Source organism: Nyctereutes procyonoides, unplaced genomic scaffold, assembly GCF_905146905.1.
Source record: "Nyctereutes procyonoides isolate TBG_1078 unplaced genomic scaffold, NYPRO_anot_genome, whole genome shotgun sequence".
In the NCBI taxonomy this organism is placed as follows: Eukaryota; Metazoa; Chordata; class Mammalia; order Carnivora; family Canidae; genus Nyctereutes; species Nyctereutes procyonoides.
Genome location: NW_026575130.1, coordinates 9,222,567 through 9,248,967, shown reverse-complemented (window position 1 = coordinate 9,248,967; position 26,401 = coordinate 9,222,567). Strand labels below are relative to the sequence as shown.

Sequence of the window (26,401 nt, the reverse complement as noted above, 5' to 3'; positions counted from 1 at the left end):
TCCTGGACTTTCAGGGAGTACGTTTAAGCCAGGTGAATGTGAATATGTCTTCCAAAGACTAGAAAAGGTGTTACAAATGTTAAACACTGAATAGGAATAACAACAGTAGTCAAATATTAAGTGTGTATGTATGTGTGTGTGTGTGTGTGTGTGTGTGTGTGTGTGCACATGCGCACTGGGGTGATTATGAATGGTTGGACGTAGTTGGGGTGGACTGAGAGTAAAAAAGCTAATTATCACCTGAGAAAATCTATGACATTTACCTGGATATAGAAACATTAACAAATGTTTTCGAATAGTGATGTCATTTCCCCTTTCAGGCTCTGGAGAAACCATTTTTAAATAAAATGTTTATTCTTTGTCTAGCACTAGAAAACAGACTTTACTAAGTTGATGTATAATATTAAATTTCTTAATAATAATGGGAAAAAGTTTTTTCTTAAGAGTAAATATAAACCTAAAACTGCTCTAAAAGAGAAAGTTTATTAAAAAGGTAGTTATTAAAAAATATGCAGTCATTATATGCAAAACAAATTGAAATGGCAAGTTCCTTAGTGCTTTTGGTAATTATATTAAGTGGGTCATTAAAAGACTTCCTGAAGCCTCGGGCAGTAATTTTACCCTGGTCGCATGTGGATTAGGGTAGATTTACAATTTCACACCATGCTTAATAGAGACATTATTGCAAAGGACAAAGTGTTCTTATACACAAGTTGTCTCACAACTCATTGGCTATTACTTGGTTAGTAGGATTATGTTTCAACAGATGCCACATGCCCAGTGCTTGGGGGATAAAAAGTCTCTATCTTTGATGGATTCCAAAGATAAGGAATAATCACTTTTCCACCTGTTGTAATACAATTGCTTTCTTTAGTTTTCTGCCGGTTAAATATCTCTTTTTCCCCATTGTGAGGTTGGAGTTGTAATAGGGAATGGGAATTTAATGATGTTTTGTTGGCAAAGGGCCATCTACCTACTATTGATATATTTACTACTGTAGTAATGATGTAATTTAGAAGCACTAAGACCCTCTCCATCAGAATGTAATGGTGAATTCTGATGACTGGGAAATGACAATCAGGAAGTCACTCTTCAGATTACCTCAGCAAAGGAAAACACTAGTGAACCAATGGAATACTGCCACCAAACCACAAGTACATCTTTTGTTCTGGTCCGTTCCATAGTCATTTGGTCATAATATTTGACTAGGACCATGCATTCAATCTGCAATGTCATATGTCTTTCAAATTCTAAGTTTTGTCTCAATGTTTTGCCAGTATTTTAATTAAAAATTCAATAACCTACCTTTAGTTTGGCAGACAGCTTAAAAAAAGTTTACTCTGGATTTATTGGATTTTCTATAATGGAGTTGATTAGAAATCTGATGGCTCACATTATATGACTGTATTTTTAGAAAGGAGAATGCACAATCCAGATGCTTCAGCATGCCTTACAGTAGCTAATTCTATTCACCTCTCATGCTAGCCATTATGCAATGCAAGTATAATTACTTCCCCAGTACTGTTTATACTCTACCTTTTGTCCCGGAGGCCCCAGAGGACCCTAAAAAAAAGAAAAACTATTCAATTAACATAATAATGTAACCATTTATACTTAAATGACCAATTAAAACTGTCCTAGTCTGCAAGGTATTCTATGCTGTGCAGAAATATGCTGATGTTTTGTACGTCAAGGAAAATGAAAATTATTGGTAGGAAGTACACAATAGGTCTTTTCTTCTCTCTTGTTTTCTTTTGAAGAACATTAAGCATATGCAGTAAGATTCTGATTTTTCCTTTAAAAAAAAGAATCTTTGCTATTCCGGTGTATCTGCAAATCTATCACCTCAATCTCATTTAGAAAGATGGAGATGCTGCTGCTAGAAGCAGCGAAAATGCAATGCTGTTCCCCACCAAACAGCACGTTATGTGACTTCTGCATCTGCAAAACTTCAGTAAGCAGATTTGCAAAGGGAATCATTGAATAGCATTACAAAGAAACATGCTTTGTTCTATTCTTCCTTGTATGAAACATGACCAATTGGCCAGCACAAAAACTTGTTTACAAACTAGGGGATGCCAAGGTCAACTGTGGCATCTACTGTGTACCAGACAAGGAAACAAAAGATGCGTTAGCTGTTGATAACCTATGGCACTAAGGGCATGAGGGGAATATTTAGGAAGATAGATGGGAATATTTACATATAAAACGGGAATATAGTAGTTCTGAGGTTTAGCCATTTTTCAACCATGAAATCAGCATTGGGATTCTGTTGCCTTTATATAGAATAAAGTACAGCTTGGGAAGGTGGAAAAGAGCACACAAAGACATACAGCTATAATTCTATTTATGTCTATTTTTACATTAAAATATTAAGCACTGGGGTGCCTGGATGGCTCATTCAGTTAAGCATCTGCCTTAGGCTCAGGTCATGATCCTTGGATCCTGGGATCAAGCCTGCATTGGGGCTTCCTGCTCCCCAGGAGTCTGCTTCTCCCTTTGCCCCGCCACCTGCTTATGTCACTCCCCAATTCAAATAAATAAATAAAATATTAAAAAAATATATTAAGCATCTTTCTTCTAATTCTTTCAAAAATATTTTTAATTTTATGATATTTTAACAAAGCCATACTTTATAAGTGGTAGTACTCTATCACTTCACATTAACTAGCTCTGTATTCCATTACACCTAATGAAGGACTAGCCTATATTCAATGGGTGAGAAGGACTAGCCTATATTCAATGGGTGATATTTCAGTTAATCGGTATCTTAATTCATACTTTATAACATTAAAGAAAGCACTAGAGTGCACATTAGAGGGAGAATTAGTCATTAATAATTTTTTTATTAAAAATACACCACGTTTAGGAACATTCAGAGAATCTGTTCCTCATAAATTATTTTGTAATCCTCACAGGAAGACTAAGAATTTCCTCATAAAATCAGCTTTAGGTTATTGAAAGTGCACCATGCAACATCACCTTTATATATTCTTTGTTTATTTACTCTACCAACTAACTTCTTAATGAGCTGGTTATCTGGTATCTCTGTGTGGTCAGACAGCCTCCCTCCCCATTTCGCCCCTTCTATTTAAAATTCTCCGTTTCAGATTTTGCAGAGAAAATAGAGGCTATCAGATGTAAATTCCCTCAGCATCACACTTCTCATCAATCCAAACCCACGTGGACTTTCTTCCTAAGTCAGAGGGAGAAGAGGCACCCCTCCTCTGTGGGCAGATGCATCCAGTAGACTCTGGAATCCATCTTTGCCTCTGTCCTCAGGGATCTTTCTCCATCAATTATCCTTGCATCTGTATCAGAGCCTCCGGTTTCCACTAGCTCCTTTCCCTTAGCACATAAACAGGTTTAATCATCTCTCACTTGGGTCAATTGTTTGGGAAGTAAATGCTAATGCTAAGTAAAGGCAGAATTTGGAAGTTGTAGTAATGGGAGAGCTGAGAGTCAAAGAAGATTTGTGTTTTATCATGGTCTATGATTCCATTTGCCCCAGGATCTCCAGGGCATTTCATTTCTTAAAATGTTGATGTTAGAAAGGAAATCATATAACAAAAAGTACATTAATTCAATGTTTAGACTAAGATTGTATATGTTCAATTCAGAAACGTTTGTTTCCACTTAAGCCTAGCTTTGCCACTTGAAAAAAGACTGTTCAGTACAATTGAATATTTCACTACAGTAATGGATAACCCAGGAGGGGAATATTTCATAGAAAAATCAGAGCAAATTTGAAATCAAGTGCTTTAACTAGAGACTAACATTATTTTGTACTTTCTAATTTGTTGCGTGATCACATTAAAGATTTAGAAAGACTGCCCATAACTGTGAAATCTATAAAATTATATTGCTCAAAAAATTATATTGTCTATTTTAACACAATTATTTCATGAAAATCAAAGGATAGGTATAGAGAAAATAAATATAAAATTTTTCCTCACAGTTAGGAAACTACTATTTTTGCTAAACTCTAAAAATAAAAGCAGTTTTAAAGATGTAACATTAACTTTGAATTGTGATTACGTGTGTGGATTTTTCATAACTATATTGCAAGGATATATTCTCAGCTACCAAAAATGTGCATATAGTTCTTTGATCTCACTGGCAGGAAAAATGGTAGCAAGCCAAGGCTAGTGTCATCTATTACTTAGCAGGGGAGTGGGAATAGATTGAAGTTGGATATAAGGCACAGACATACATTCAAGTAAGTATAGACACCACACACACCCTGAATAGTTACTTTGCTGATCAAGATTTTGCTTATCTGTGTGTTTTGAGTATCCTTAGATTAATAATCCCATTATATAGCTGTGACATTGTGGTCACAAAAGCTTCACTACCCAAAAATTGATTTTGAAGTTGAGAGTATATTGCTACCAGTTGATTAAAATGTTTACATTTGACTAGTTTTGTGGCTTCTAAAACAAATATAAATGAATAAAGTAACGGGAAAATGCCACATAACCAATCACTAACTAATCTAACCATCTTAAATTTATCTATATTTTCAGCCTGCTCAAAAGTCATTATGAATGACTCAGATAAACAAGGTCATGAGTTTACTACTCTCTAGTCAAACTAGTGCTTTTATTATCCTTAAAATTAAAGCCAATTGTTCTAGTGTTTTATGATTTCTAAAATAATTCCATTATTATTTTCCCTAAGTCTCAAGTTTGGATCAATATTTTTCCAAACTAAACAGTCAACTTTTTATTCCATTTTTATTAATCAATAAATTTTCCTTTTTAGATATTTTCTTGGTGGGCACCTTTATGTTTGCATGTACTTTGTAGAGACTCAATTTATATGGGAATAATCTGGCTTTTTTATTTTTCAAAATAATTTCTGTGTATATGTCTCAAGATTAAAAACTATACACTATATGGAATCTCAACATATTAAACTACATTTCTTTTACTCCAGAAGTGTTAAACTATAATTTAAACCTTACACTTATTTCAGTACAGGTTCTAGGTGATGTACTCAAAAGATAAAAATTAAATGAGCCATTGAAAAACTCTGAGTGTGGAGTGATAACATCACTCATCTGCAGACAGATTTTTAAACCAAAGTTTTGGTGATCTTTTGGAAGAGACCATGAAGAGCTATGCAATGTTGTTAAAATTTAAAACAAGAAATTAGCACACTTGATTTTCTTTCCTGTTTACCTTCACCACTGCTAGATTCCATTTTTAAATATTGTAAAATATGTGGACTATGGTGAGCAAGTAAGTCAAAGAAATATGGTAGTCGGGGTTCTTGGGTGGCTCAGCTGGTTAAGCATCTACCTTCTCAGGTCATGATCCCAGGGTCCTGAGATGGAGCTCCACATTGCATAGGCTCCCTGCTCAGTGAGGACCCTGCTGCTCCCCCTCCCTCTGCTGCTCCCCCTACTTGTGCTTGCTCTCTCCTCTCTCTGTCAAATATATACATAAAATCTTTAAAAAAAAAAGAACAAGAAATATGATAGTCCTCATTTGGTGACTGCCTTCACCAAAAAGTGTGTTACTCATGGCCTGAGGGTGATCCTTTATTCTTCTTGCTCCAATTCTATCAGCTAATTACTCAATAATCTCTCCAGCATGCTCTCTTTGTCACCTACATCACTATGCCCTTGTTCAAACTCTCTTCTCTCCCACCTAGCTGATGGGCATCTCCCTGAGGGTGCTGTTTTTAGTCTCCTCCCCCCTCTCTGCACAGTGCTGTCTGAGTGAGCTTTCAAGAAGGTGAATGTGTTCATACCTTTCCTCTACTGAAAAATCCTTCAATGGCTTTCCATAGCTTTTGAGAAAAATGGGAGCTTTTGTAATAGCACACCACATGAGCCACGCTTTCACATTCTGCCCCTCGTACCTTTGGCTGTCATATTCCTGCAACTTCTCTTTGGTCCTCTCTCCTCTACCCATTCCATCACTCAGAGATCAATGTGGGCTTATGTCCCCTTCTTTTAATTCTCTAAAGCACCCCTATGACAGCATTTCTTTCATAGAATTTACCAACAGTACTATAATTGTCTGGTTACTTCTTTCTTCATACTAAATGTCTTTTGTCGTGCACAGTAGCTGGCATATGGTAATTGTTCAGTGAATTCTTTTGTATTCATTCATTAATTCATCCACTTCATAGTTTTCTAGGACCCATTGAGTGTCAGGCAACATTCTTGGTGTTGAGGAAACCGCAATGAACAAAATAAACAAAAATGCATGCCCTCCTAGACTTTATATTCTAATGAATGGAGAAAGTAAACAAATGAGTAAAACAAAAAAGTATGTCAGGTGGTAAGTGCTACAGCAAATGGGAATAAGGATTGGAAGAAGTAGATGGGGTAGTATTTTAAAGTGGGAGTGGTCAGGAGGTCAGTGAAGGCCTCAGTGATAAAGTGGCTCTTGGACAGAGCTCTGAAAGATCAGTCAGAGGCATGCATATAGAAGGGAGAAGAATGTTCCAGGCAAGGGAACAGCAAGTACAAAGGCAAGAGTTGGGTACATGTTAGTGTGTTTAAAAAACATCAAAGAGGCTATAGGTAGGTAGTTGAGGTGGGGATATGGTTAGGGAAGGGAGATGGTATTTGTGTGGACTTACAGATTTTTGTAAGCACAACAGTGTTTACTTTGAGGATGATAAAAATTATAGGAATAAATAAATACATATAAATAAATCAAGGTTGTTCTTGTATTACATACAACACTGTCTCAAGATGGGAATGAGAAGATTTTTCACCCTTGTGTTTACTTGAGTCATTCTAACACTACTGGAATATTCTAATAGCCTCTAGAATACTCTAAGTGCGAAAATAAGTGCAGGAATTCAGTTCATGGCTTCTATATTAAAACAGCCAAGCAAAAATCATCTTAGTTACACAGTCTCATTAATATGGAAAGTGTTGTGCATGTAGATGTAGGTCCAAGGTCTCTAATGCACTTCAGAAAGCCATTATGTAAACCATAGCTAGAATTATCAACCCAAATTAATCTTCAAAGCACACAGTTAAGAAATGGATGCTTCTACAACCATTATGCATTAGCTGCACTTTCCAGTTTGTAAAAAATTTTTTTAAAAAGCATTTTTAATTAAAAAGATCTTTTCAATTAAAGAAAAAAGCTTGAAAGATCATGGAATGGAAATAGAATGGAAAAAATTAATGAATTCTTCTGACACCACCAATGTTAGTACAAATTTGATTGAGGTATTAATTACTTAAACAGGATACAGAGTTTCTAAATGATGTGCTTTACATTGCCTCTTGGGAGGTGTTTTAAGGCAAGTTCTGGTTGCCTGCTATTAGGAAATGATGTTCTGTGTGAGCAGGGGGCGGACACAGTTCCTGTTCTGTCCCTGATGGCTAACAGTAAAATTTGAAGCTCTGAAAGCTGTTGGTCATTTCTGGATACAAGAATATACAACCAGCTTCTGTAATAAAAAACACAGGGAACAAAAAAGAGGTGGTCCATCTGTGAAGGGGAGGATAAAAGCTCAAAACTATTAAGCCATTTAAAATTTGCTCCCTTTTTAAGTTAAGAATATTTCCATGGTTTAATAAAAGTTAGGCAAAATGAAGAAAATATGTTAAAGCCTGGTTCTGTAGGGAAGAATGATAACACATATAATCTAACTTTTGGAGTCATAAAATATTAGTACCAGAATTTCTTAGGGACATGGTGTAACAGACTTTAGTTGTAACTTTTTCAAAGATATTAACCCGGTCAAATGCATGGTAAGATCAGAAAATACATTAACTTGGTTTATAAACAGAGGAAATTTGAAATAAATAATGAAAATTTGTCTTACTTAAGAAGAATTAATTTAAGATATATAAAATTCCATATTCTACTTGGATGTTTGATGAGGGAAGGTCAAGAAACATAAACTCTAGCCACTATTATATGTATGTCTGGAGTATAATTCAAGTAATGTTTTACAAGATTCAGATTTCATAGCTTAAGTGTGTGGAAATGCCAAACTAGGCACTATTGGGAAATGTTTAGAATATAAGAGAGTGTGCTGAAATGTTTTCAGGGTAAAAGTCAATGATTTAGTTGAACTGGGTAGGAAGGAATACAGCATAAACAAGAATGAGCAGGATAGTGCTGAGATGGGAGAGCCTCATATCTTGTTTTGAGTCTTTCATGGACTCTGTCTTCAGTCACATTTAATCATTTATATTTTCCCAAGCAGTCTCCTATTAGTCTTCACGTGAAGTTCTTAATAATTCTTTGAGGCTCAGAAGTCATAACTCACTTCCTTTGTGAGCCTTCTCCAATGCACCCAGACAGAACTGGTTTTTATCCTCTGTGTTTCTTTAGCACATTTTAGCTGGTTATGTTTTAATATATTCACTTATTTATAAAATCTACTTGACTAGGTAGCAAGTTTGTTAGGTCACATATTTTACATCCTCCGTAACTAGTTAGTGCCTAGCAAATAAATATTGACTAAACTGAAACAATGAATTAATGAATATAAAATTATTAAATTCTATCTACTGGGTTTCCTCCATAGTTTACTAATTAAACCATCATACATCTGTTATTGGAAAGGGTTCCTAGTTTTGAGACAGTGATTCCTCTTTAAGTATCTAGGAGTTTTGTGTCAATAATATCACTTTATAATTTCTTTATTTGAAGTAGTTCTCTTTTCTTAGATTTTATGTATGTATGTATGTATGTATGTATGTATGAGAGACAGGGAGAGAAAGAGAAAGATAGCATGGGGGATGGGGTAGTGAGAGAAGGAGAGGGACAAGCAGACTCCGTGCCGAGCATGGAGCCTGATCTGGGGCTTGATCCACGCTGAGATCCTGCCCTGGGTGGAAACCAAGAGTTGGATGCTTAACCTCCTGAGCCACCCAGGCACCCCTGAAGTAGTTCTTCTAAAACAGGTCTACTTTAGAGACTATCAGTAAGATGTCATATCATGGTATTAATTAACAAATGTTTGACAAGGAATAAAGTTTTAAATGCAGTAATTTTTTAAATTTATTTTTTATATTTTTGAGTATTTTTTTTAAAAAAGAATAAATTCTTTCTGACTTCTGTATCTCAAGTGGTAAGTTTTTGGAGGAAAAAAAAGGATGAGTCATCCATTGCTATTTCTCAAGATTATGAAGCTGTGACCTCTGTAAGAAAGGTCTCTTAAAGCTCAGGAAATTAAAGAAGTAATCCATTTTTTCACTATTTATCAAAATCAGGACCCAAGACTAAATATGGAGTATTAACTGCCCCCTCAGATTAAAGACAAGTCTAGGTATTTGAGAATCTATGTTCTGATTAGGTCCCAAAACAGAGACTCTATCACCTCTCACCAGATATCCAGAGCTGAAATTAGCTCATTCCATTCCTTCTAAATATTTAATAAATTGTTTCTTGTTGCTGAACTCAAAATGGAAATGACCCGGAAAGAAAGAAAAATTAACAGGCTTCCTCTGCCCTCTGTGATTAAGCACACTTCCCTAGCGTACCATAAAGGAAACAAATTTATGGTTCACAAAGGCCTATCACTGTACACTACACTCAGTAAAAAATATTTCTATTGAGTAAAGGATAAGTGTTTTTCCTATTTTAAATCAACAATGCTGAGAAACACTAGCTGCTACAATTTAAATAACCCATGGTCAGCAGAAGAAGGACATAAATTTAGGATTATAATATATACTCATCTACTATTCAGGTCTACTTTCCACCTATACCAGCACTGTCCATCAGAACTTTCTAGAATGTTGGAAGTGGTCTATTTTGCCCTATCCAGTATGGTAGCCACTAACCACAAGTGGCCATGGAACATTGGAAGTATGGCTAGCACAATTGTTAGGAATTGGATTTAAACTTTAATTTTAATTTAAATAGCCACATGTGGCTAGTAGCTATTATATTAGAAAATGCACATCTAGATTTTGTAAAACACATAAGACTTCAATCAGGTGAACTGAATTCCACCTAGTTCTGCCACTGATTGCTTTGTGACCTTGGTCAAGTCATTTAACTGCTCTGATGTTGCTTCTTTATTTGTGAAGTGATAAACTAGATGATTCCTAAGATTTCTTCTAAATCTTTAACACTCTGCTTTAAAAATAGCCACATATTGTGGCTAGAAATTGATACAATTACTTTTCCATTATCCTCGTGAAAAATCAGCCTCTTAATTACACCACTCATATACTCCAAATAATCTATACACAAATGAATTTATGAAAATTCAGGAGACCAAACGGTTTTGTAGTAATTCTATTGGATTTATCCTGCCTCTTCCCACTCTTGGTGTGCAATGACATCTATTAGAAGAAAAATATAAAGCTGATTCCTTTGTATTAATATCTGATTTATTGATTCATTGATTTGTATAATTCAGTCATTCTGTTTATGCAAAATAAGTACCAAGCACAATTATTGTATGATATGGTAAATGCTGTGGAGGAAAGAAGACAGTTTCTAAATTAGCTTAGTGTGAAGGGGAATGAGTATGTGAGTGTGCGTGAAGTTTTCTCAAAGAAGGTGAACAAAGCAGAAGTCTATTTTTTAAAGAGTCCATTCAGACAAATAGACTGTTCTGCCCTTAGCCCTGGGCCAGAAGGCTCTTGTGTTAGGGCTATGCCTACTCTAAAGCACGGGCTGCACTTCTCGTGTATAGCCGACCCCTTGACCGCAGACTCTGCTTTGGGCAGTAAGGACCCTGGAATTCTCTGCCTCAATGACTGGAGCTCACTTCAGGAACTCTGAGTTGCCTCTACCTCAGGTCTATTTTTCCAAAAGCGAACCACACCACTGGTATGCACAACAATGAACTGGTAGAGGAAGTAAAGAGGTGGGTATTTTGAGGCCCGTAGACGTACTTTGATCTTTGAACATTCCAGAATGTCTACAGGTAAGAGCTCCAGTCTCATAACGTTGAAGGATGAGATAGGTGTGGGAGGGAAGGGGAGCAGGCCAGGGCTTGGGGCTGGGACTGGGTTATAGCTCTCTGCTTGCTGCCACACTCTGGCTTAGATCTCCAAGGAGCACAATTTTGCATTTGCACTTTCCAAGTCACTATGAGTACATACCTGTGAAGGTCATAAGACAGAACATATCTTATTTGCCAATTTATTAGTTTGGTTTATGCCTTTTAAATATTTCAACACATTGTCTAATATGATATAGCTTACTAGACTTAATTGGAACCAGGGTAAGACAGTTAAAAATAGAGCTGATGTACATCCTAGAGATTGAAGAACAACAAAATGAAATAAAGAATACAGACAGTAATCTATTCAGCCTTGTAGACTGTCTTTTCATACTTCTGTTACTTGATTGTGTTCTTTAACCACTACTGAAAATGCTCCCTTAAAAGCTGACTCTTTGTTTCTGAGACACTGAGCCAGCTTTTAAGAAATGTTAAACATCACGCTCTACTACCACAACAAGGTGACTTTTCAACACTTCTGTAGACATCCACACACCTGAGAATCCAAAGTGAGTTCCTCAGTCAGGCAACTGGACAGGGCAGTGGGACAGCACCAGGAGAAGAAGGCATTATTTGTCTACTTTCTCTTGGTCCATTTGGAAAACCAAACATTACAGGCTCTGGACAAAAGCACCAAGGAGATGGGAAGGACTCTGCTGTTGTGGCATTCACTTGTACTTCATGGACAATCAATTAAGTGAGGATAATAAAGCATTAGAATGGTTGCTAAGGCATCCCAGCAGGCAATGTGGACAACTTTAGTAAATGCAGTTTTATTGAACAAGATTCAATTGTTAATATCTAGCATAATAGCTAAATATCCTAGGATGATTTTGGCCATTTTTGTTATTTGTGATTTGAAGGTTTGGGGTTTTGCTTTCTCTGCCAGGATTAAAATCACAAAGAGAAGCCTGCTGTTTTTTCCCGTGTCTGCCATCCTGCTGATCAAGACAGTTGGCAGAGCAAAGTACAATTAAGTAAAATGATGAGTTTTAGATGTGGGATAGCAATGCATTATAACTAAATATATTTAAAGTAGACCTTCACATATTGGTTATTTCAATTTTATTTTAAATGAAGCGGAAGCAATGATTGATGCTTATGTTATTAGCTAACATTAAATGCATTATATTCACCTTAATGTGATAAATGTGTTTGCAGGCAAAATTAAAATAAATTGAAAATATCTATAACCTGTTCAGACATAAGTCCAAATTTTACTTTAAGGAACAGTAACAGCAGAATTTTTTCTGAGTTTTGAAAAAAAAAATCTCTGACACCACTAGGGCCTGGTGAATGATATTTTAAGTACTCTTATAACTCAGAAAGAGATAAATGGATATGCTATGGAGTTTGCACAAATTCAGGAGGAGAGTGAGGGATGAAGGGATTCAGAGTAGAGAGAGTGATTTGGTCTACAAAGCCTTAGATGTAAACACTTTGGGCCAAGAAATAATTTCTAGGAAACTGGGATGAGTTGGCATATGAATAGATATTTATAAAACATCTATCTTTTATGCTTTTGAGAGCTTCTATTACATTTGCCAAAGAAAGAAATAGTAAGAATATCAAAAGAAAAGCTAACTTCAAAAATACTATCCCAACAACTATGTAAACCTCTGAAGAACTTGAAAAATAAAGATCAGTTGCGCTAGGGTTCAGAATGTTAACGCTTTCAATTGTGGTCAGTCCTTACTTTGATTCTTGGGTCTAGTTTTATGACTTAGAGCGTCTCTCTTCTTATTTAAATGGAGTCCAATTTATTTTAGCTCAAGATTCTGTCTTTTAAAATCTCATCCTGAACTTCTCAGAAAACCCAAAGGTCATGTTTACAGAATAGATGCACAGCAGGATTAAATAAATGTGGAACTGCTTGAGCTGCAGGCCTTCTTTTTTATTCTATCAGAGATGCCGTTAATCTTCAGATGATTATTTTTGCAATATAAAATATATACCCTGGATTATGAAAACTAATTCCCCACCTGACACACTCATAAACAGTTTTGTAAGAGCTAATTTTAGAGCATTCCCAGCTTTTTCATTTCATCATAAGAGACATTTTACACTTTAAAAAATTCTCCAGTGCCTCTCAAAACCCTCTTACAAGCAAACACTCCTCCACAATACACACCAATAAATGCAACGAGTTTTGCATACTGTGGAAAAGAGAAGAGCCATGCTGTTTATTAGCTTTTCTTGCTTTAACTAGTGGATGATAAGAGGATTGTCATGAAAAATTGATAATGTAAGATGATAAGGCCAAAAAAGAAAAATAAAAAAGAGAGACAACAGCAAATTGGACCAAAGAAATAAATTGCACTATCAATCACAGTATTTGATAGATTTAAATTTAACTGAGAGTCATAATCACACTCTTCTTGGCCCTTACATTTCACAAAGTGGCCTTTCTGTATGCTAAGTTATGTCAGCAGGGATTCATCTTAACAGTAATACTTCTTTTTTTTTTAACAGTAATACTTCTTGTTTATGGAACTCTCTGTAGTTCATAAAACATTTTCATATTATTACTATTTCACTTGCTTCACACTATAACCCAGTGAGATAGATGAATTAGGAATTACTGCCTATATGTTATAGCTTAGTAAAAAAGATCAGACTATAGTTATACTCCTAAGCAGTTTTGTGGTCAGAACTACTGATGCAATGTACTTTTCTCCATACCAGACTTCGACTCAAAACACACATAAGCACAAGAGTGCATGTGCACACACACACACACACACACACACGTAATATTTAAAAGAAAAAAAATTTCCAAAGAAATTTTCCTCCTATGAAAACTGCTATTATTTTTCGAGAATCCTCTTCTTTCTTTGAAATGGTTTAAAATACATAGGTGCTATTTAAGTTAACAAATATAACTAGTGTTTTTGAAAATGATAGTTTTTTAAATCATAGAAATATTTCACTTTAAGCAAATAGAAGATCTAAAAATTCAGTTTGCTGGGGAGAGGAATTAGAGGATTATATTGTTTTACAAAAAGACTCTGAATGGGATTGCTTTAAATAGCAAAATTCCCCAGAACATTTAAGATATGTTGATTTATGAAAATCTGATTCATACAGAACTTTACAGGAATACATCTGTTATATAAATCCGTGTTCACCTGTAATTTACTCTAGGGGGAACAACTGAGTGATAATAATAATAACACACTCATATACTTCTTCGTTATATATTTTAAAGTGCTTTCTCCTAATTTATTGCATTTGTCTTTGGCAACCTTATAAGGGAGGCAGAGAGGGTATTATTATCCTTTCTTTACAGATGAGAAATTGAGAGGTTAAGTGACTTGCCCAGGGTCAGACAGACTATTCATTCATTTACTGCCATTTGAGTGATGTAGTTTTAACGGGTTAGTCAAGGAAGTAAGGTTCTTCCTCCTAATTTTTTTAAGCAGCTGTGAAGGCTATTAAAACAGAGGTGGATGATCTCACAAATATAATGTTGAACGAAAGAAGCCAGACACAAAAGTGTACATATTGTATGATTCTATTAATATAAAATGCAAATGCAGGCAGAATTAATCTGTGGTGGCAGAAGTCAGAATGGTGGTGAACTTAGGGAAGAGGCAGATGGTGACTGGAGGGGAAAGGGGGGTTTCTGGGATATGCTAATATTTTACTTCTTGCTCCAGTTTGTGGTTCCATAGTTATGCTCACTGTGAAAAGTCATTAAGATGTATACTTGTGATTTGTTTACTTTTCTTTACATATATTATGGAGGTTTTCTTTTAAAAAAGAGTTTTATATCTTTAAAAACAATACAGCACTTTAAAAGATCATTACATTACACATATCCTTTGAATGTTTGTGATTTCAATTAAGTTTCTTAGCTGCATTCTGGAAAAGAGCATATGAACTAAATCAGAAGAGTTTAAAGATAAGTAAAAGTTTATAAACACACACACACACACACACACACACACACACACACACACACACACAAAACATTCAGGATCATCTTTACCTGAAAAGTTGCTATATGAAATGAGAAATCAAAACAAATGAAGATAATCACATAATTCATTTAGGACCAGTGAAACATTTATATTTAATGACATTAAGTTAGGAGTTGTAGAGACGTGACATTAAATTGTGATTCACGTGGTATATTCTAGAGTATATGCATGAATTTAAGGAAGATAAGATTTTAATTTTCTAAAAATCCACTTTATTTTAAAATTCGGTTTACTAGGATTCTGCATTGGGCATCAAGGTAGAAAGCCAATGTCAATGATAAAAATCTGAGGAGAATGCACATACCTTGGGACAAACATGGGCTCCTATGAATACCAAATAGCTTTCAATGTAAGAATGTTTGGGAGAACTGTTTTGACCATCATCTAGGACAGAAATTACAGCTGCACTCAGTTGCTTAATGCAGTTTCAAAATTTATATTGTAGTTTCCTAAGAATCCTTCACTCCATGTGACCCTGTTACCCTGAGAACTAATGCTGCACTTGTACCCCAAACTACCACTGATGACATGTGTTTTATTTAATTTTCACATACTATGTTTTTTGTTGTTTTTCTTTCATTTTATTTTCTTTTAAAATAATCCATTATAGTACCCGCACCTTCAAGTCATCTGAATCAAGTCTCTTTCTTGATATCATAGGTTGGGAACAAAGAATTTCCAAGTGGTTGGGGGGAATCAGACTCCATTTCAGGGTGCTTTCCTTTCACCAGGGATGTTTCAAAGCCAACTCCACCAAGGCTAGGACTATGGCTTGGTGAGTTTCTCCCCAGGAGAGCTGTTGAAAGACATCCTGTTCAGGGAGTAGCCTTTAACCTTCAACCCATTCACACATTTGTTTTAATTCCTGACCAACTGCTGTATTCCTGTGTGTTAGTTGCACTAGGACCTAGCTAATTAATTTTTAAAAATAAATGTTAGACCCTAAACACCTGTAAGCTGCGTGCTACAAATTGTGTATAAGGTACACAATCAAACTTATTGTGATCACTGCACCCAGGACAAGTGTAAAACATAGCTGTCCTCTGGAATCTAGGTTATTAGAATGTCAGCCTGTGTTCCCCAATATTATTCATGTCATAAAATAGGTCAGAAATGTGGCTCCAGAGATAGGAAGGAAGAGACAAGAGGCGGCAGTTGAAGGAATTCTACTCTTCAAGGCTCAGCAAGCTGCCCCAACTTCTCTCTCACTGGCAAAGGATAAACAAATAATGAGGAATGGGACATGCATGTCTATGGGCAAGTTCCTGTGGAAACATTTCATGATCTTTTTTAATGACAGGGATCAAGAAGGCACAACTGTTTCCTTCTGGGTGGACCCATTCAACAACAAAACTTCTTGGATCCCTGTGGAATGCTCACTATATTAATTCACAATTAGTCACATTCCTTTGAATGTGATTTTTGAAAACTCATTCCTTTGAAACTCATTCCTATTAAGCTAATATGCATATCTCTGAATTTAGCATTTGAATAAAGCAAATTCTATCTTTTGACCTTCCTCATTTCTCCCAACTAAAATCTTCCACTTTTTCCACTGGGTTAGTTCTGTGGATGTGTTGTCCTGTGACCTTTATCATATAATAGGCCACATTCCTTTTTCACTTTTACTGATTTACACTCTTTTTGTTAAAGGTCATACGATGGGAATCCCTGGGTGGTGCAGCGGTTTAGCGCCTGCCTTTGGCCCAGGGCGCGATCCTGGGGACCCGGGATCGAGTCCCACGCGATCCTGGAGACCAGGGATCGAGTCCCACGTCGGGCTCCCGGTGCATGGAGCCTGCTTCTCCCTCTGCCTGTGTCTCTGCCTCTCTCTCTATCATAAATAAATAAAAATTAAAAAAAAAAAGGTCGTACGATGATACATTTGTTACGCATAATCTGGACCACAGTTTCGAATAATTTGAACTTCCATTATTTTTAGTATAGAAAAAGAAATTGAGATACTTGCCATCAAGCCTTGCTCTCCTGGTTTCCCTGGTTCACCCTTAAAAAAGAATAGTGATAGTTTTTATTAATGCTATAAACATTAAAAAGCAATTTCAACCTTTCTTTTTTCTTTTTCATAATATCCACTGGGGTGCATGAATGTTAAATATACTTTTCAGGCTAAGTAGAGAAATGCAAACATAATGCAATGAAAAGAGAGCCAAGTTCTTTCTTCAAATTCACTTTATAAACATTTTAGGATTTAATAAAATGAGTCTAGATTATAGCAGAGACTTAAGAATTATGCCAAGAATGTGTTCTAAATAAAACTAGTAGGAGTGATTATATGGTAAGTCAATAAATGGTTCTAGAAAATTTAATTGTTATTTCAGTAACATCTCATTTATTATGTTCTGTTTATGATGACATAAAGATGATGACCTGGGCCTCCTTATGAGAACTCAGAACTTCCATATACAGGACAGAGAGACAACTACTCTTAGTACAGAAATTAAATAATAAAATGAGCAAAGATTGATTTTGAATTTTGGTTTTTCAGGATTAATGAGGGCAGAAGTAACATGTTTAAAATTAACAGTATACATTAAAATACACAGAATTCTGTGCTGTATCATACCACTGTCATAGTTTTCTAGTACCCAGATTCATACAAAATTCCTTATAATGTTGTCATATTATTATATTGTTAGTCATTGGCAACAGACATTTTTTGGAAAAACCATTCTTGTAATGTCAATATCTACAGAAATTGTTGGACTTTAAAAATAAGTATTTCTGTTTGTTATAAAACATTTTTCTAGTGCTTACAATGGTATATAAAAATTAACTTCAGGACTATAAATCTGGTTCAATTTCTCTGTGGAATTAAAAAAAAAAAAAACCCTGTTCATACTTTTGTGTAAAAATCTCTATTTTTTACTCTGATGACTAAGCTATATTTATTTAAAGGATGACATACTTTTAAATTATTTACAGGTTGTCATCATACCTTACTTTTATCTAATTTCTTGAAAATAATCTATACCTTGAATTTTCTGCAGAGTATACCCAATGAACGGACTGATTTTGTACCATCAGAATGGTTTTAACTGTTCTTCTTAGTTGAGGAAACATTCATTGTATCTTCCTTGGCAACCAGCAATTATTTGGGGAGCTTTAAATATCCCTAAAGGTGTGCTGTCTCTATCGTTTGGGATATCATCCCAAGAAAAAGTGAAACCTTCGAAGACAGTTTCAAGATGAAACCACTACTTTTGATGGTTCAGTGAAAGTCTTCCTAAGCGACTAACAAATCATAGGTTGAGAGTCAATCTCTCATTTCATATGACAAATTTACAGCCATTTTCAAGAAAGGGAAATGGAGTTTACAAGAAAGTTGTCTCAGGAAAGTCAGAAAAGAGTACCCTATAGTCTTACAAAGAGAATGACTCTGAAAAATATAATGGATATAAAATATATGTAAATATATGGATATATGAATGAAATATATCAAAACATTGATTATTTTTTAATTTTTTATTCTTTAATTTAAAAAAACATTCTACTTTGTTGGATATTTTCATTATTTTGTGCTATGAAAACACTCATGAAAATAAGTCAAAGCAATAGATAAATAAATTAATTCATCAGTAAATTGGAATTTCAAGTCCTAGGGCCACAGTATAAAAGTAAATTTAGTGTCTTATACTTCTGTATTATGGACATTTAATCCATCTTAGTAACTAAGTACTGAGATCTAAGTATTGAGATTGTTTTTAAATCATTTCTATTAACAAGCTTCACATATAAAGGACAAATGATACTCAAACCATACTGTTTTATTAGCAATTTTTTTTCTTTTTTTTGGTCAATTTATTTATAAGGGAGTGAACTTTAAAAAGTTTTTATTTCATTTTCCTCTTTCATTTTCCATTAAATTAAATTAAATTCCATTAAATTTCCATTTCATTTCATTTCCTCTTTCATTTTCCATTAAGTCATGTGGAACTTTATTGTCTCTGCCATTGATACTTTGGAGAATGTTACCAATCTCTCACCTAGCTATTCTCCCAGACATTGATGTACTCCTGTTGCCTTCTCCAAGTCTCTCTTTGGGTTAATGAGGGTTCCCCATGGATTAAGCCGTAAAGCAGAATTATGTGGGTAGTGCCCTCTCTGCTTGGGGACTATCACCCCACTTTCTGAAACCTCTTAACCCTATGGCCCCTCTTTACCACACTCCATCTCAGTTCTCAGCCCTTAAAAGCCCTTAAAAGGATCAGACCCAACATGTAACTCACAGGCACTCCTGGCATTCCACGGGGGCCATCTTTCCCTGTGTCCCCTGGAGGCCCTCTTGGGCCAGGGGGCCCTGGAGGTCCTGGAGGCCCAGCCTGTCCTTGGTCACCCTAGAATGAAGAAAGGAAAAGACCAACAATGACCATGAAAAATAAAGACCCAGGTCTTCTTTTCAACACTTTAAATTTGTATTATCTAATCCACATTTACACTTATGAAAAGAACCAGAACAATCAGAAACATGAAGCCTGTAGGCAATTTGCCTGCCAGCAGGGAGCAAATAAATATTCATGCTGGGTGAGCTGAGTAGATGCTATTAAAATCAAAGCAGCTCAGGAACCAGCACTCTCAGCTCTTGGAAATAGTTGTAAGTTATCATGATATTCAGAGCTGGTGTAAAACTTTTGTATAACTTGATTCATGACAATGCTGCATCAGTTACAGCGACCTTGTTTCATAAAATGGCTGCATCTGTAGTTGGACAAATGTGTTTACTTTTTCATAACCTATAAAATTAAACATACAAGCTCTTGTCAAACTGTATAATAATTTATAAATTACCAAAACCAGAGAGCTTAGAAACTGGGTCTATTACTGGATATAATTTCAGCTGCCTTTCTTTTTTTAATTAAGAAAAACTTAGGCATTCTATACCTTTTTACTTTGGTACTTCCATATCCATTTTCAAGCAAATGCAGCTCCCTAGACATCTTTTTGCTCTAGGATATTTCCAAATAAATACCCCCACCCATTAGAGACAAATGGTAAAGCAACAGTAAATGGAGTAATACTGAATGTTAAGAAGAAATCAGACTTGAGCAAGAATAAGCACTACCTTAATGAGGCGGCGTTTAATGAGCTGCTGATCAGCAGAGAGAAACCCATGATTGATTTTAGGAAACACCATCTGATCAGTCAGGTGAGGTCAAAGGTTGAAGTTCAGAGGTGAGAGAATTGGAGAATAGACATCAGAAGGCCCCAAGAAAGAAATAAAGATATACACATTAGACTTATAATGATCATTAAACAAAATGGAACTGGTGTTTGTGTCTGACATCAGACTGTCTGGCTCTTCTTGAAAGAAAGATAATCCTAAAACGGGATGGCCAGGCCAGATTTTTAGTTAGAGAGGAAACTTTTTTGTATCCCATCCTTTTGATGTGGGTGTTAGGCCTCTTTAATATTGTCTGTTAAAGAAGCAGGAAAGCTCCCATCACCTGCATCCTGCACATTGAGCAGAAAGTCTAGAGACAAAGCACCAGTTCAATTTCTGTCAGACTTGTCAACCAGCATAATGTGGCATGAACGTGACTTCCATTTTACAAACACCCCAAGTCCAGAATACTTAGGATTATCTAATTGACCAAAAAATGTCACAGTTTTGGCATGCATTCAAATTAAACCATAGAGATATGGCACAGTCCTAGATAGCCATGCTGCCTCTCTTCATTATCCTTGCTCGACTTCAACATCCTTCTCTCTTATATGTTCAAGATTCTCCTTCTCAATAGATATTTGACCTCGTTGATGTAGGTGAGGTCCCAAGGATCCAATAACTCAATGCATTTGGTGAATGGGAACAACTGGACTTGGCAAGCCAACTTAGCTGTTCTTGCTCACTCTTATGCTGATTGCGGGCTCTGACTGAGTAGCATGGGTGCCAACCACAAACCTTGACGGTGAGGATCTGATTACTGTGCAGAGCAGCAACTGTGGGGAAGCCTGGCAGACCCTAAGGACATGGGACAGCACCAAAACAACACGACACAAAACGTCACACAGACATTCCACTGATGGACAAACAGAACAAGAATGTATCTAATGCCACCCTGTCCTCACTCTAAGTCTTGACTTGTTTGACATACTGTACAGGAAATCAGACACACTATAATCTCCCTCCATTGATAGTCTGTTTACAACTCAGGACAGACACGTATTACATTTTTTTTGGACAACAGTGAACAGAATTTTGCAGTCTGATCATAAATATTCCTCAGAATAAATGCACTCTGCCTCACAAAAGATAGTCTTACCACCCACATATCAAAATTTCTCTCTCCAATCATAAGAAGATTCTCAGGTCTTTTCTGTTTCAGGAATTCCTGCAGAGGAGGTGGATGGAAATCTGTCTCTTATAACATGCGTATTTTATGTCAGAGGGATTTATGGTCACACTCTGCAGTAATCACTTCTGTCACATAATTTTTCCAAAAGAACTTGACAGTTCACACAACCCCTTGAAGCAGAGAAGTGGTTTTGAATTCCTTAACCAGGAAAAACAGGGGAAAGATGTTTTAGAGGCTGGTACTTCACTAACTTGTACTAACTCATGTTCATAAGCATTATCAGTTGGGTAGATCTGAGAGAGAACTTGCACTTTTTCAACAACACGAGATATTGGAGCCTTTTATTCCAATCTTTTTTCACACAGAACATGTTTATCATACAAATAAAATAAACAGCAACCACAGCTTACATGGCCTCAGGTGTTTACAAGCTTCCTAGACATTCCCTCCTCATTGCCCTTCCCCTCTTCCACCCAAATCTATTCTGAGAATATTTTTAGTAAAGGTCAGTAAGTTTCTAGTTTTTCAATTTTATTAATCATGGCATATTTTTCTCCTTCTTATTTTCTCCTTATTTGGGATTTATTTTTCTTTTTAAGAGAACCAATAAAATTATGTTTTGGTATGAAGAGATCTCTTTAGCCCTAATGCTTTTGATTTGCATTCTTTAAGCCTGGGACTTTTCAGGAAGCAAAGTAGAGGAAATCTTATCTGTTTTGCCAAATCCTTTCTGATAAGGCTATTCAGTGTCTAGGTAATTTTGAGGTGACCTGTATCCTCTTTTTCTTCTAAGTAAAAGTCCTTGAAACATAGACGCTACCCAAATTCAGAAATTCTACAAGTTGGAAAACAGATGTGTACAATTTGCTTTTGTTTTACTATGGAATATGAGTTTAAAATGTTATTAGATGGTAATGTGCCAGCATCTTCCCATCTGTGACTCATTAGCCCTATATTACACAGTCAGAATTTTATATATAAATCTCATATTTATGTAACAAAGAACAAAAACAGATACAAACAAGAAGTCTACGAGAGATCAGGATCTTGACTAGTGGCGATAAATCATAATGTCACTTTGAACAGGATTATCTAACAAAAATAATTTAAAATTAAAAGCTTTTTAACAGCACACATGGTAGGCCTTACAAATGTTTTGAAATTTGAATGTGTAAATAATTCACTTCTTGTACTCATATCTGAGCATGACCAGCTTGTTGTTTGATCATATTTTCTAAATGTTCACAAAAAGCATTAGTTTTATAACTTCTTAGTTTGGTTTCCAGTGTTAACGAGATCTAAAGAGGGAAGTGAATAGGTAATTCTCTCTTCAGACAGATCCTTTTTATCAAACAGAAAATCTCTATTTGAGGAAGCTGATTTTATATTCTTCAATCATCTTAACTGCAGAAAATGCTACCAATTAGGTGCTTAGAGCTACATTTTAAAGATTTTATTAGTGAGCTAGGCAAAAGGACTTCAGAAGCTTATATGTAGCAGAGTACAAAGAGACATGTGGAAGAATTCTCTTAAATTCTAACAAAAAGCCCATGGCCTGGGGTGCAATATCATAAGACCATAAGACCATGTGCTTTTCAAACCGGGATAATGCTTAAAGGGTACATGCCATTGTTGAGGGGTGGTGGTGGTGGATAAGGGTTACTTTAGGCAGTAATAAATATGGCATATCTTCCTTAAGATTCAAGTTTGATTAATGTTAAATAATTTTAAATATTTTTATGTACAAACATTGTCATATTATGGGATAAAATGCAAAATTTACACAAATTTTTAAAAATTTTACTGTTTGATGGTGGTAGAGAACCTCATCTCACAGGGGATACCTCTAGATTATAGGTAGATACTGAATTGACCCTCTCCTTCCCACAAAAAGTCTTTGAAGAAAAAGTTTGAAAAGTACTGGTGCTGAATACTTACCTATAAGTCATGGCTTTATGTGGCCATAACAGTTAGGCTTCCTGGGCTGTTCACACAGAGTGTACTTTTTTGTTAACTATGCCATTTTTTTCCCCACAGTATCATTAGTCATAGTCCTTTCTAAATAAATGAAATGGACATATTTCACTTGGTTTTGCATCTTGGAAAACTTGCCTGGTACACAGATGGTTCAACTGGTTATGGGAAAAAAATGTGACTCCAGGAAAACATGGAGAAAAAGTCCAGGAATAAGCTGAATTGCTGAAATAATGTGTTCAATACTCACTACCAAATATTTAGAATTCTTAAGAAATTGGATGTATGAGAGTGTAAAACTACCTTACACAACCCATTTCCTCTTCAGAGCCTACTCAGACTACTTCACAAATCTTCCAAACATTCACTGAAGTAGGTTACCATTTTCTACCAGTGTTTTGACATCATTATAGGAGGAGCTCTATGTCCCTTCATTACCTTCTAGAAACAGAGGCAAGCCTACCCCAAAGAAATGATGAAAAAATAAATATTTCATAAAATATGCTTCTAACTACTTAGAAGCCATAAATTCAAGATGCTATTATTTATTGTATACTCAGTAATGGTATTATATGATTACATTATAGTGAGAAAACTTCGTGTTTTGTCAAAAGCATTCTATAAGGCAATGTTAGAGCCAGGAATTTAATACACAACTTCTAATTCCAGACTTTGTCATCATACAGTTTATGTGTTTATAATTTCTTTCTACTTTTACAGTTTGAATATTGGAAATATCAACAATATATAAAAAGTATTTGTTGAGTGCCTTCTGTGCAGCATTCACTGTGCTAGGTATGGGGATTGAATGGTGAGCCTGACCACAAGCTCACAGGGGTCAACGTCTACTGGAGAAATAGGAAAAAATAAGCACGCAGTAATCACATGGAGAAATGACTATTTTGATGAAGGAGACGAGCTACAAAGTAAATAAAAGTATACCTAATGGTAGGTTCAAGGAACCCTGGAAGACTTCCCAAGCCACGTGAATGAGGGAATGGGGGTTTGTATAGCAAGAGGAATAATAAAGACAGACACCCTATCTACTTACAATAGTCTAGTTGAGGACTGTACCCAAGAACTAGAAAGGGACAAATCTATAGTTTCAAGTAATATTAAGAAGGTAAGATTCACAAGACTTGTAGTCTGGCTGAAAACGTAAGGGAGAAGGAGGGGAAGTGAGTGGTCCGAGCGATGGAGGATGGTAGAGGAAACACTAGAAAAGAATGGGTTTTCTGGAGCAGTTAGGTATGGATGATGATTTCAGTTAGGGATCTGTTGAATTTGAGGTGTCCATGAAGAACAAAGGCATGGCTGTTAGATATGCATATAAGAAGTCAGGAGATAGGTGGGAATCACAAGTCTTACCTCCTGAAGTCATGTAAGGAGACTCTAGAGAGAGCAGATATAGAAGACAACTCTTGGAAAGACTTCCATTTAAGGGATGAGTAGAGGAAGAAGCAATTACAAAGAGATATAATAAAATGTGTTTGTAGAAGCAGGAGGAATGCTAACTCACCTCATAAAAATTCTTTTTTTTTTCATAAAAATCCTATACAGGCAAATCACTCATTAATGAAAACTGCATTATTAATTGTACTGTATAAATAAATGCACATGAACTGAAGTCCTCTACTCACCGTTGCACTGACAGGTAATCTAGGCGTTAAAAATGGCCAATGCCACCAACAGTGGATACTCACTGATATGTACAGGGGAGTGTATCTGAGGTTGTAGAGGTATGGAGGAAAAAATTAAACTATATTTTAAACATAAAGGTGGACCAGGAGCCTTCCAATCATATTGGAAGAAAAAATATGTTATGCTGAGAAATGAAAATCCCTTAGTTTCTCCATAATGTAAATAGTATCATGATTCTTCTAGCCCCAAATATATAATGCACTATAACATTACCATTACAGTGGGTATGTGCACAGCATAAATAAAGATGAATATTCCAAGAAGTCGATAAAATGATTTCTAGCTAAGAGAGACCAGATGGGGAAATATTGTAATAGGATGCAAAAATATTTAGGTAAAAGAATAACTTTAGCTTAACAGCAGGAATCCTTAGGAAACAAACTGGGAAAGAAAAGAAATTAAGAGAAAGGAATTTGCTGCTAAATCATTTCATAATGCAGTAGATGGTATAATTTGTCTGAATAGAAAAATCAACTACATGAAGCTAAATAGCCAACAGAACCCTTTAAATAATCAAATACCATGAACTTATGAAAATCAGAATTTACAACCAATGGAAAAAGATTGGCTTATGGAAATATTAATTATGGGAAGAACTAGCTTCCGAAGTTGAATATAATACTGGATCAAAACGTTAATTTTTCTTTTTTATAGATACCCTAAGTTCCATTCTATTGAGTTCTATCATAAATGTTAATCCTAGTCACTCCAGGAATTATACATATATTTTAACATATAAATGATACATCTGAATTTGAAGATTATTTAGAAGAAAGTGAGAACAATACAATCTATACATTGACAAAAGTCATTAAATACTGTAGCTACTAAAATGCTAAGTAAAGACACACTGCAAAAGATCTGTGAATAAGAAGAAAGATGGTAGATACACTTCAGCACTGGCAAGTGTAAAGTACAGGAAAAATTTCCTAAACTACACATACTGAAAAAGATTCTATTTGTTATGTATGATCTCATAAGAGATTCCAGGTGTTGTTGTAGTGTTTGCTAAAGATACACAGCTAAGAAAGGCCAACAGAAGATGAGAGCCCATGAAAAGAGGCAAGATTCCTAAAGAAGCATTGTCCTGCTCTGAGGCAACCAGAGAAATGTAGACATAGGATGCAGGGAAGAAAAATAAAATGGCCTTGCAGTCTAGGAGACTGCACAAAAATAAAATTGTCATTTCTATTTATATAAATTTAGCTATCATCGAATTGGAACAATACTCCTGAAGCGAATATCAAGAGAACAGTCCTGTCTTAGAGGTTCCTCATAATAAAGATAATAAATAATGATGATGATGGTAATGACAATGGTCAGTATTCACATGATACATACTATGTGCCAGGTATTATTCTAACAGCTTTACAAATGTTAACTCTTGTAATCCTCACAACAACCCTTTGACAGATGAAGAATTTGAGGCATGAAGCAGTTAAGGGTTTTGCCCATCTAACTGTAAGTAGAAGAGATAAGATT

The 26,401-nt window shown here is 35.5% G+C and overlaps 1 protein-coding gene across 2 annotated transcripts in view; it reads right to left on the bottom strand.

The window, feature by feature from the left end:
- Window positions 1–26,401, bottom strand: part of COL25A1 (collagen type XXV alpha 1 chain) — a 440,527-nt gene that overhangs the window by 92,534 nt on the left and 321,592 nt on the right. Inside the window, exons 8-11 of one of the 2 annotated variants that reach the window (XM_055342488.1) lie at window positions 20,851–20,910; window positions 19,181–19,288; window positions 16,903–16,938; window positions 1,537–1,563 (exon numbers count right to left, since the gene is read on the bottom strand). In XM_055342488.1, the coding sequence (XP_055198463.1) occupies window positions 1,537–1,563; window positions 16,903–16,938; window positions 19,181–19,288; window positions 20,851–20,910 (231 nt within the window). Of the gene's footprint in view, window positions 1–1,536; window positions 1,564–16,902; window positions 16,939–19,180; window positions 19,289–20,013; window positions 20,086–20,850; window positions 20,911–26,401 lie in introns of both variants that reach the window. The other variant, XM_055342489.1, reaches the window with a different exon arrangement.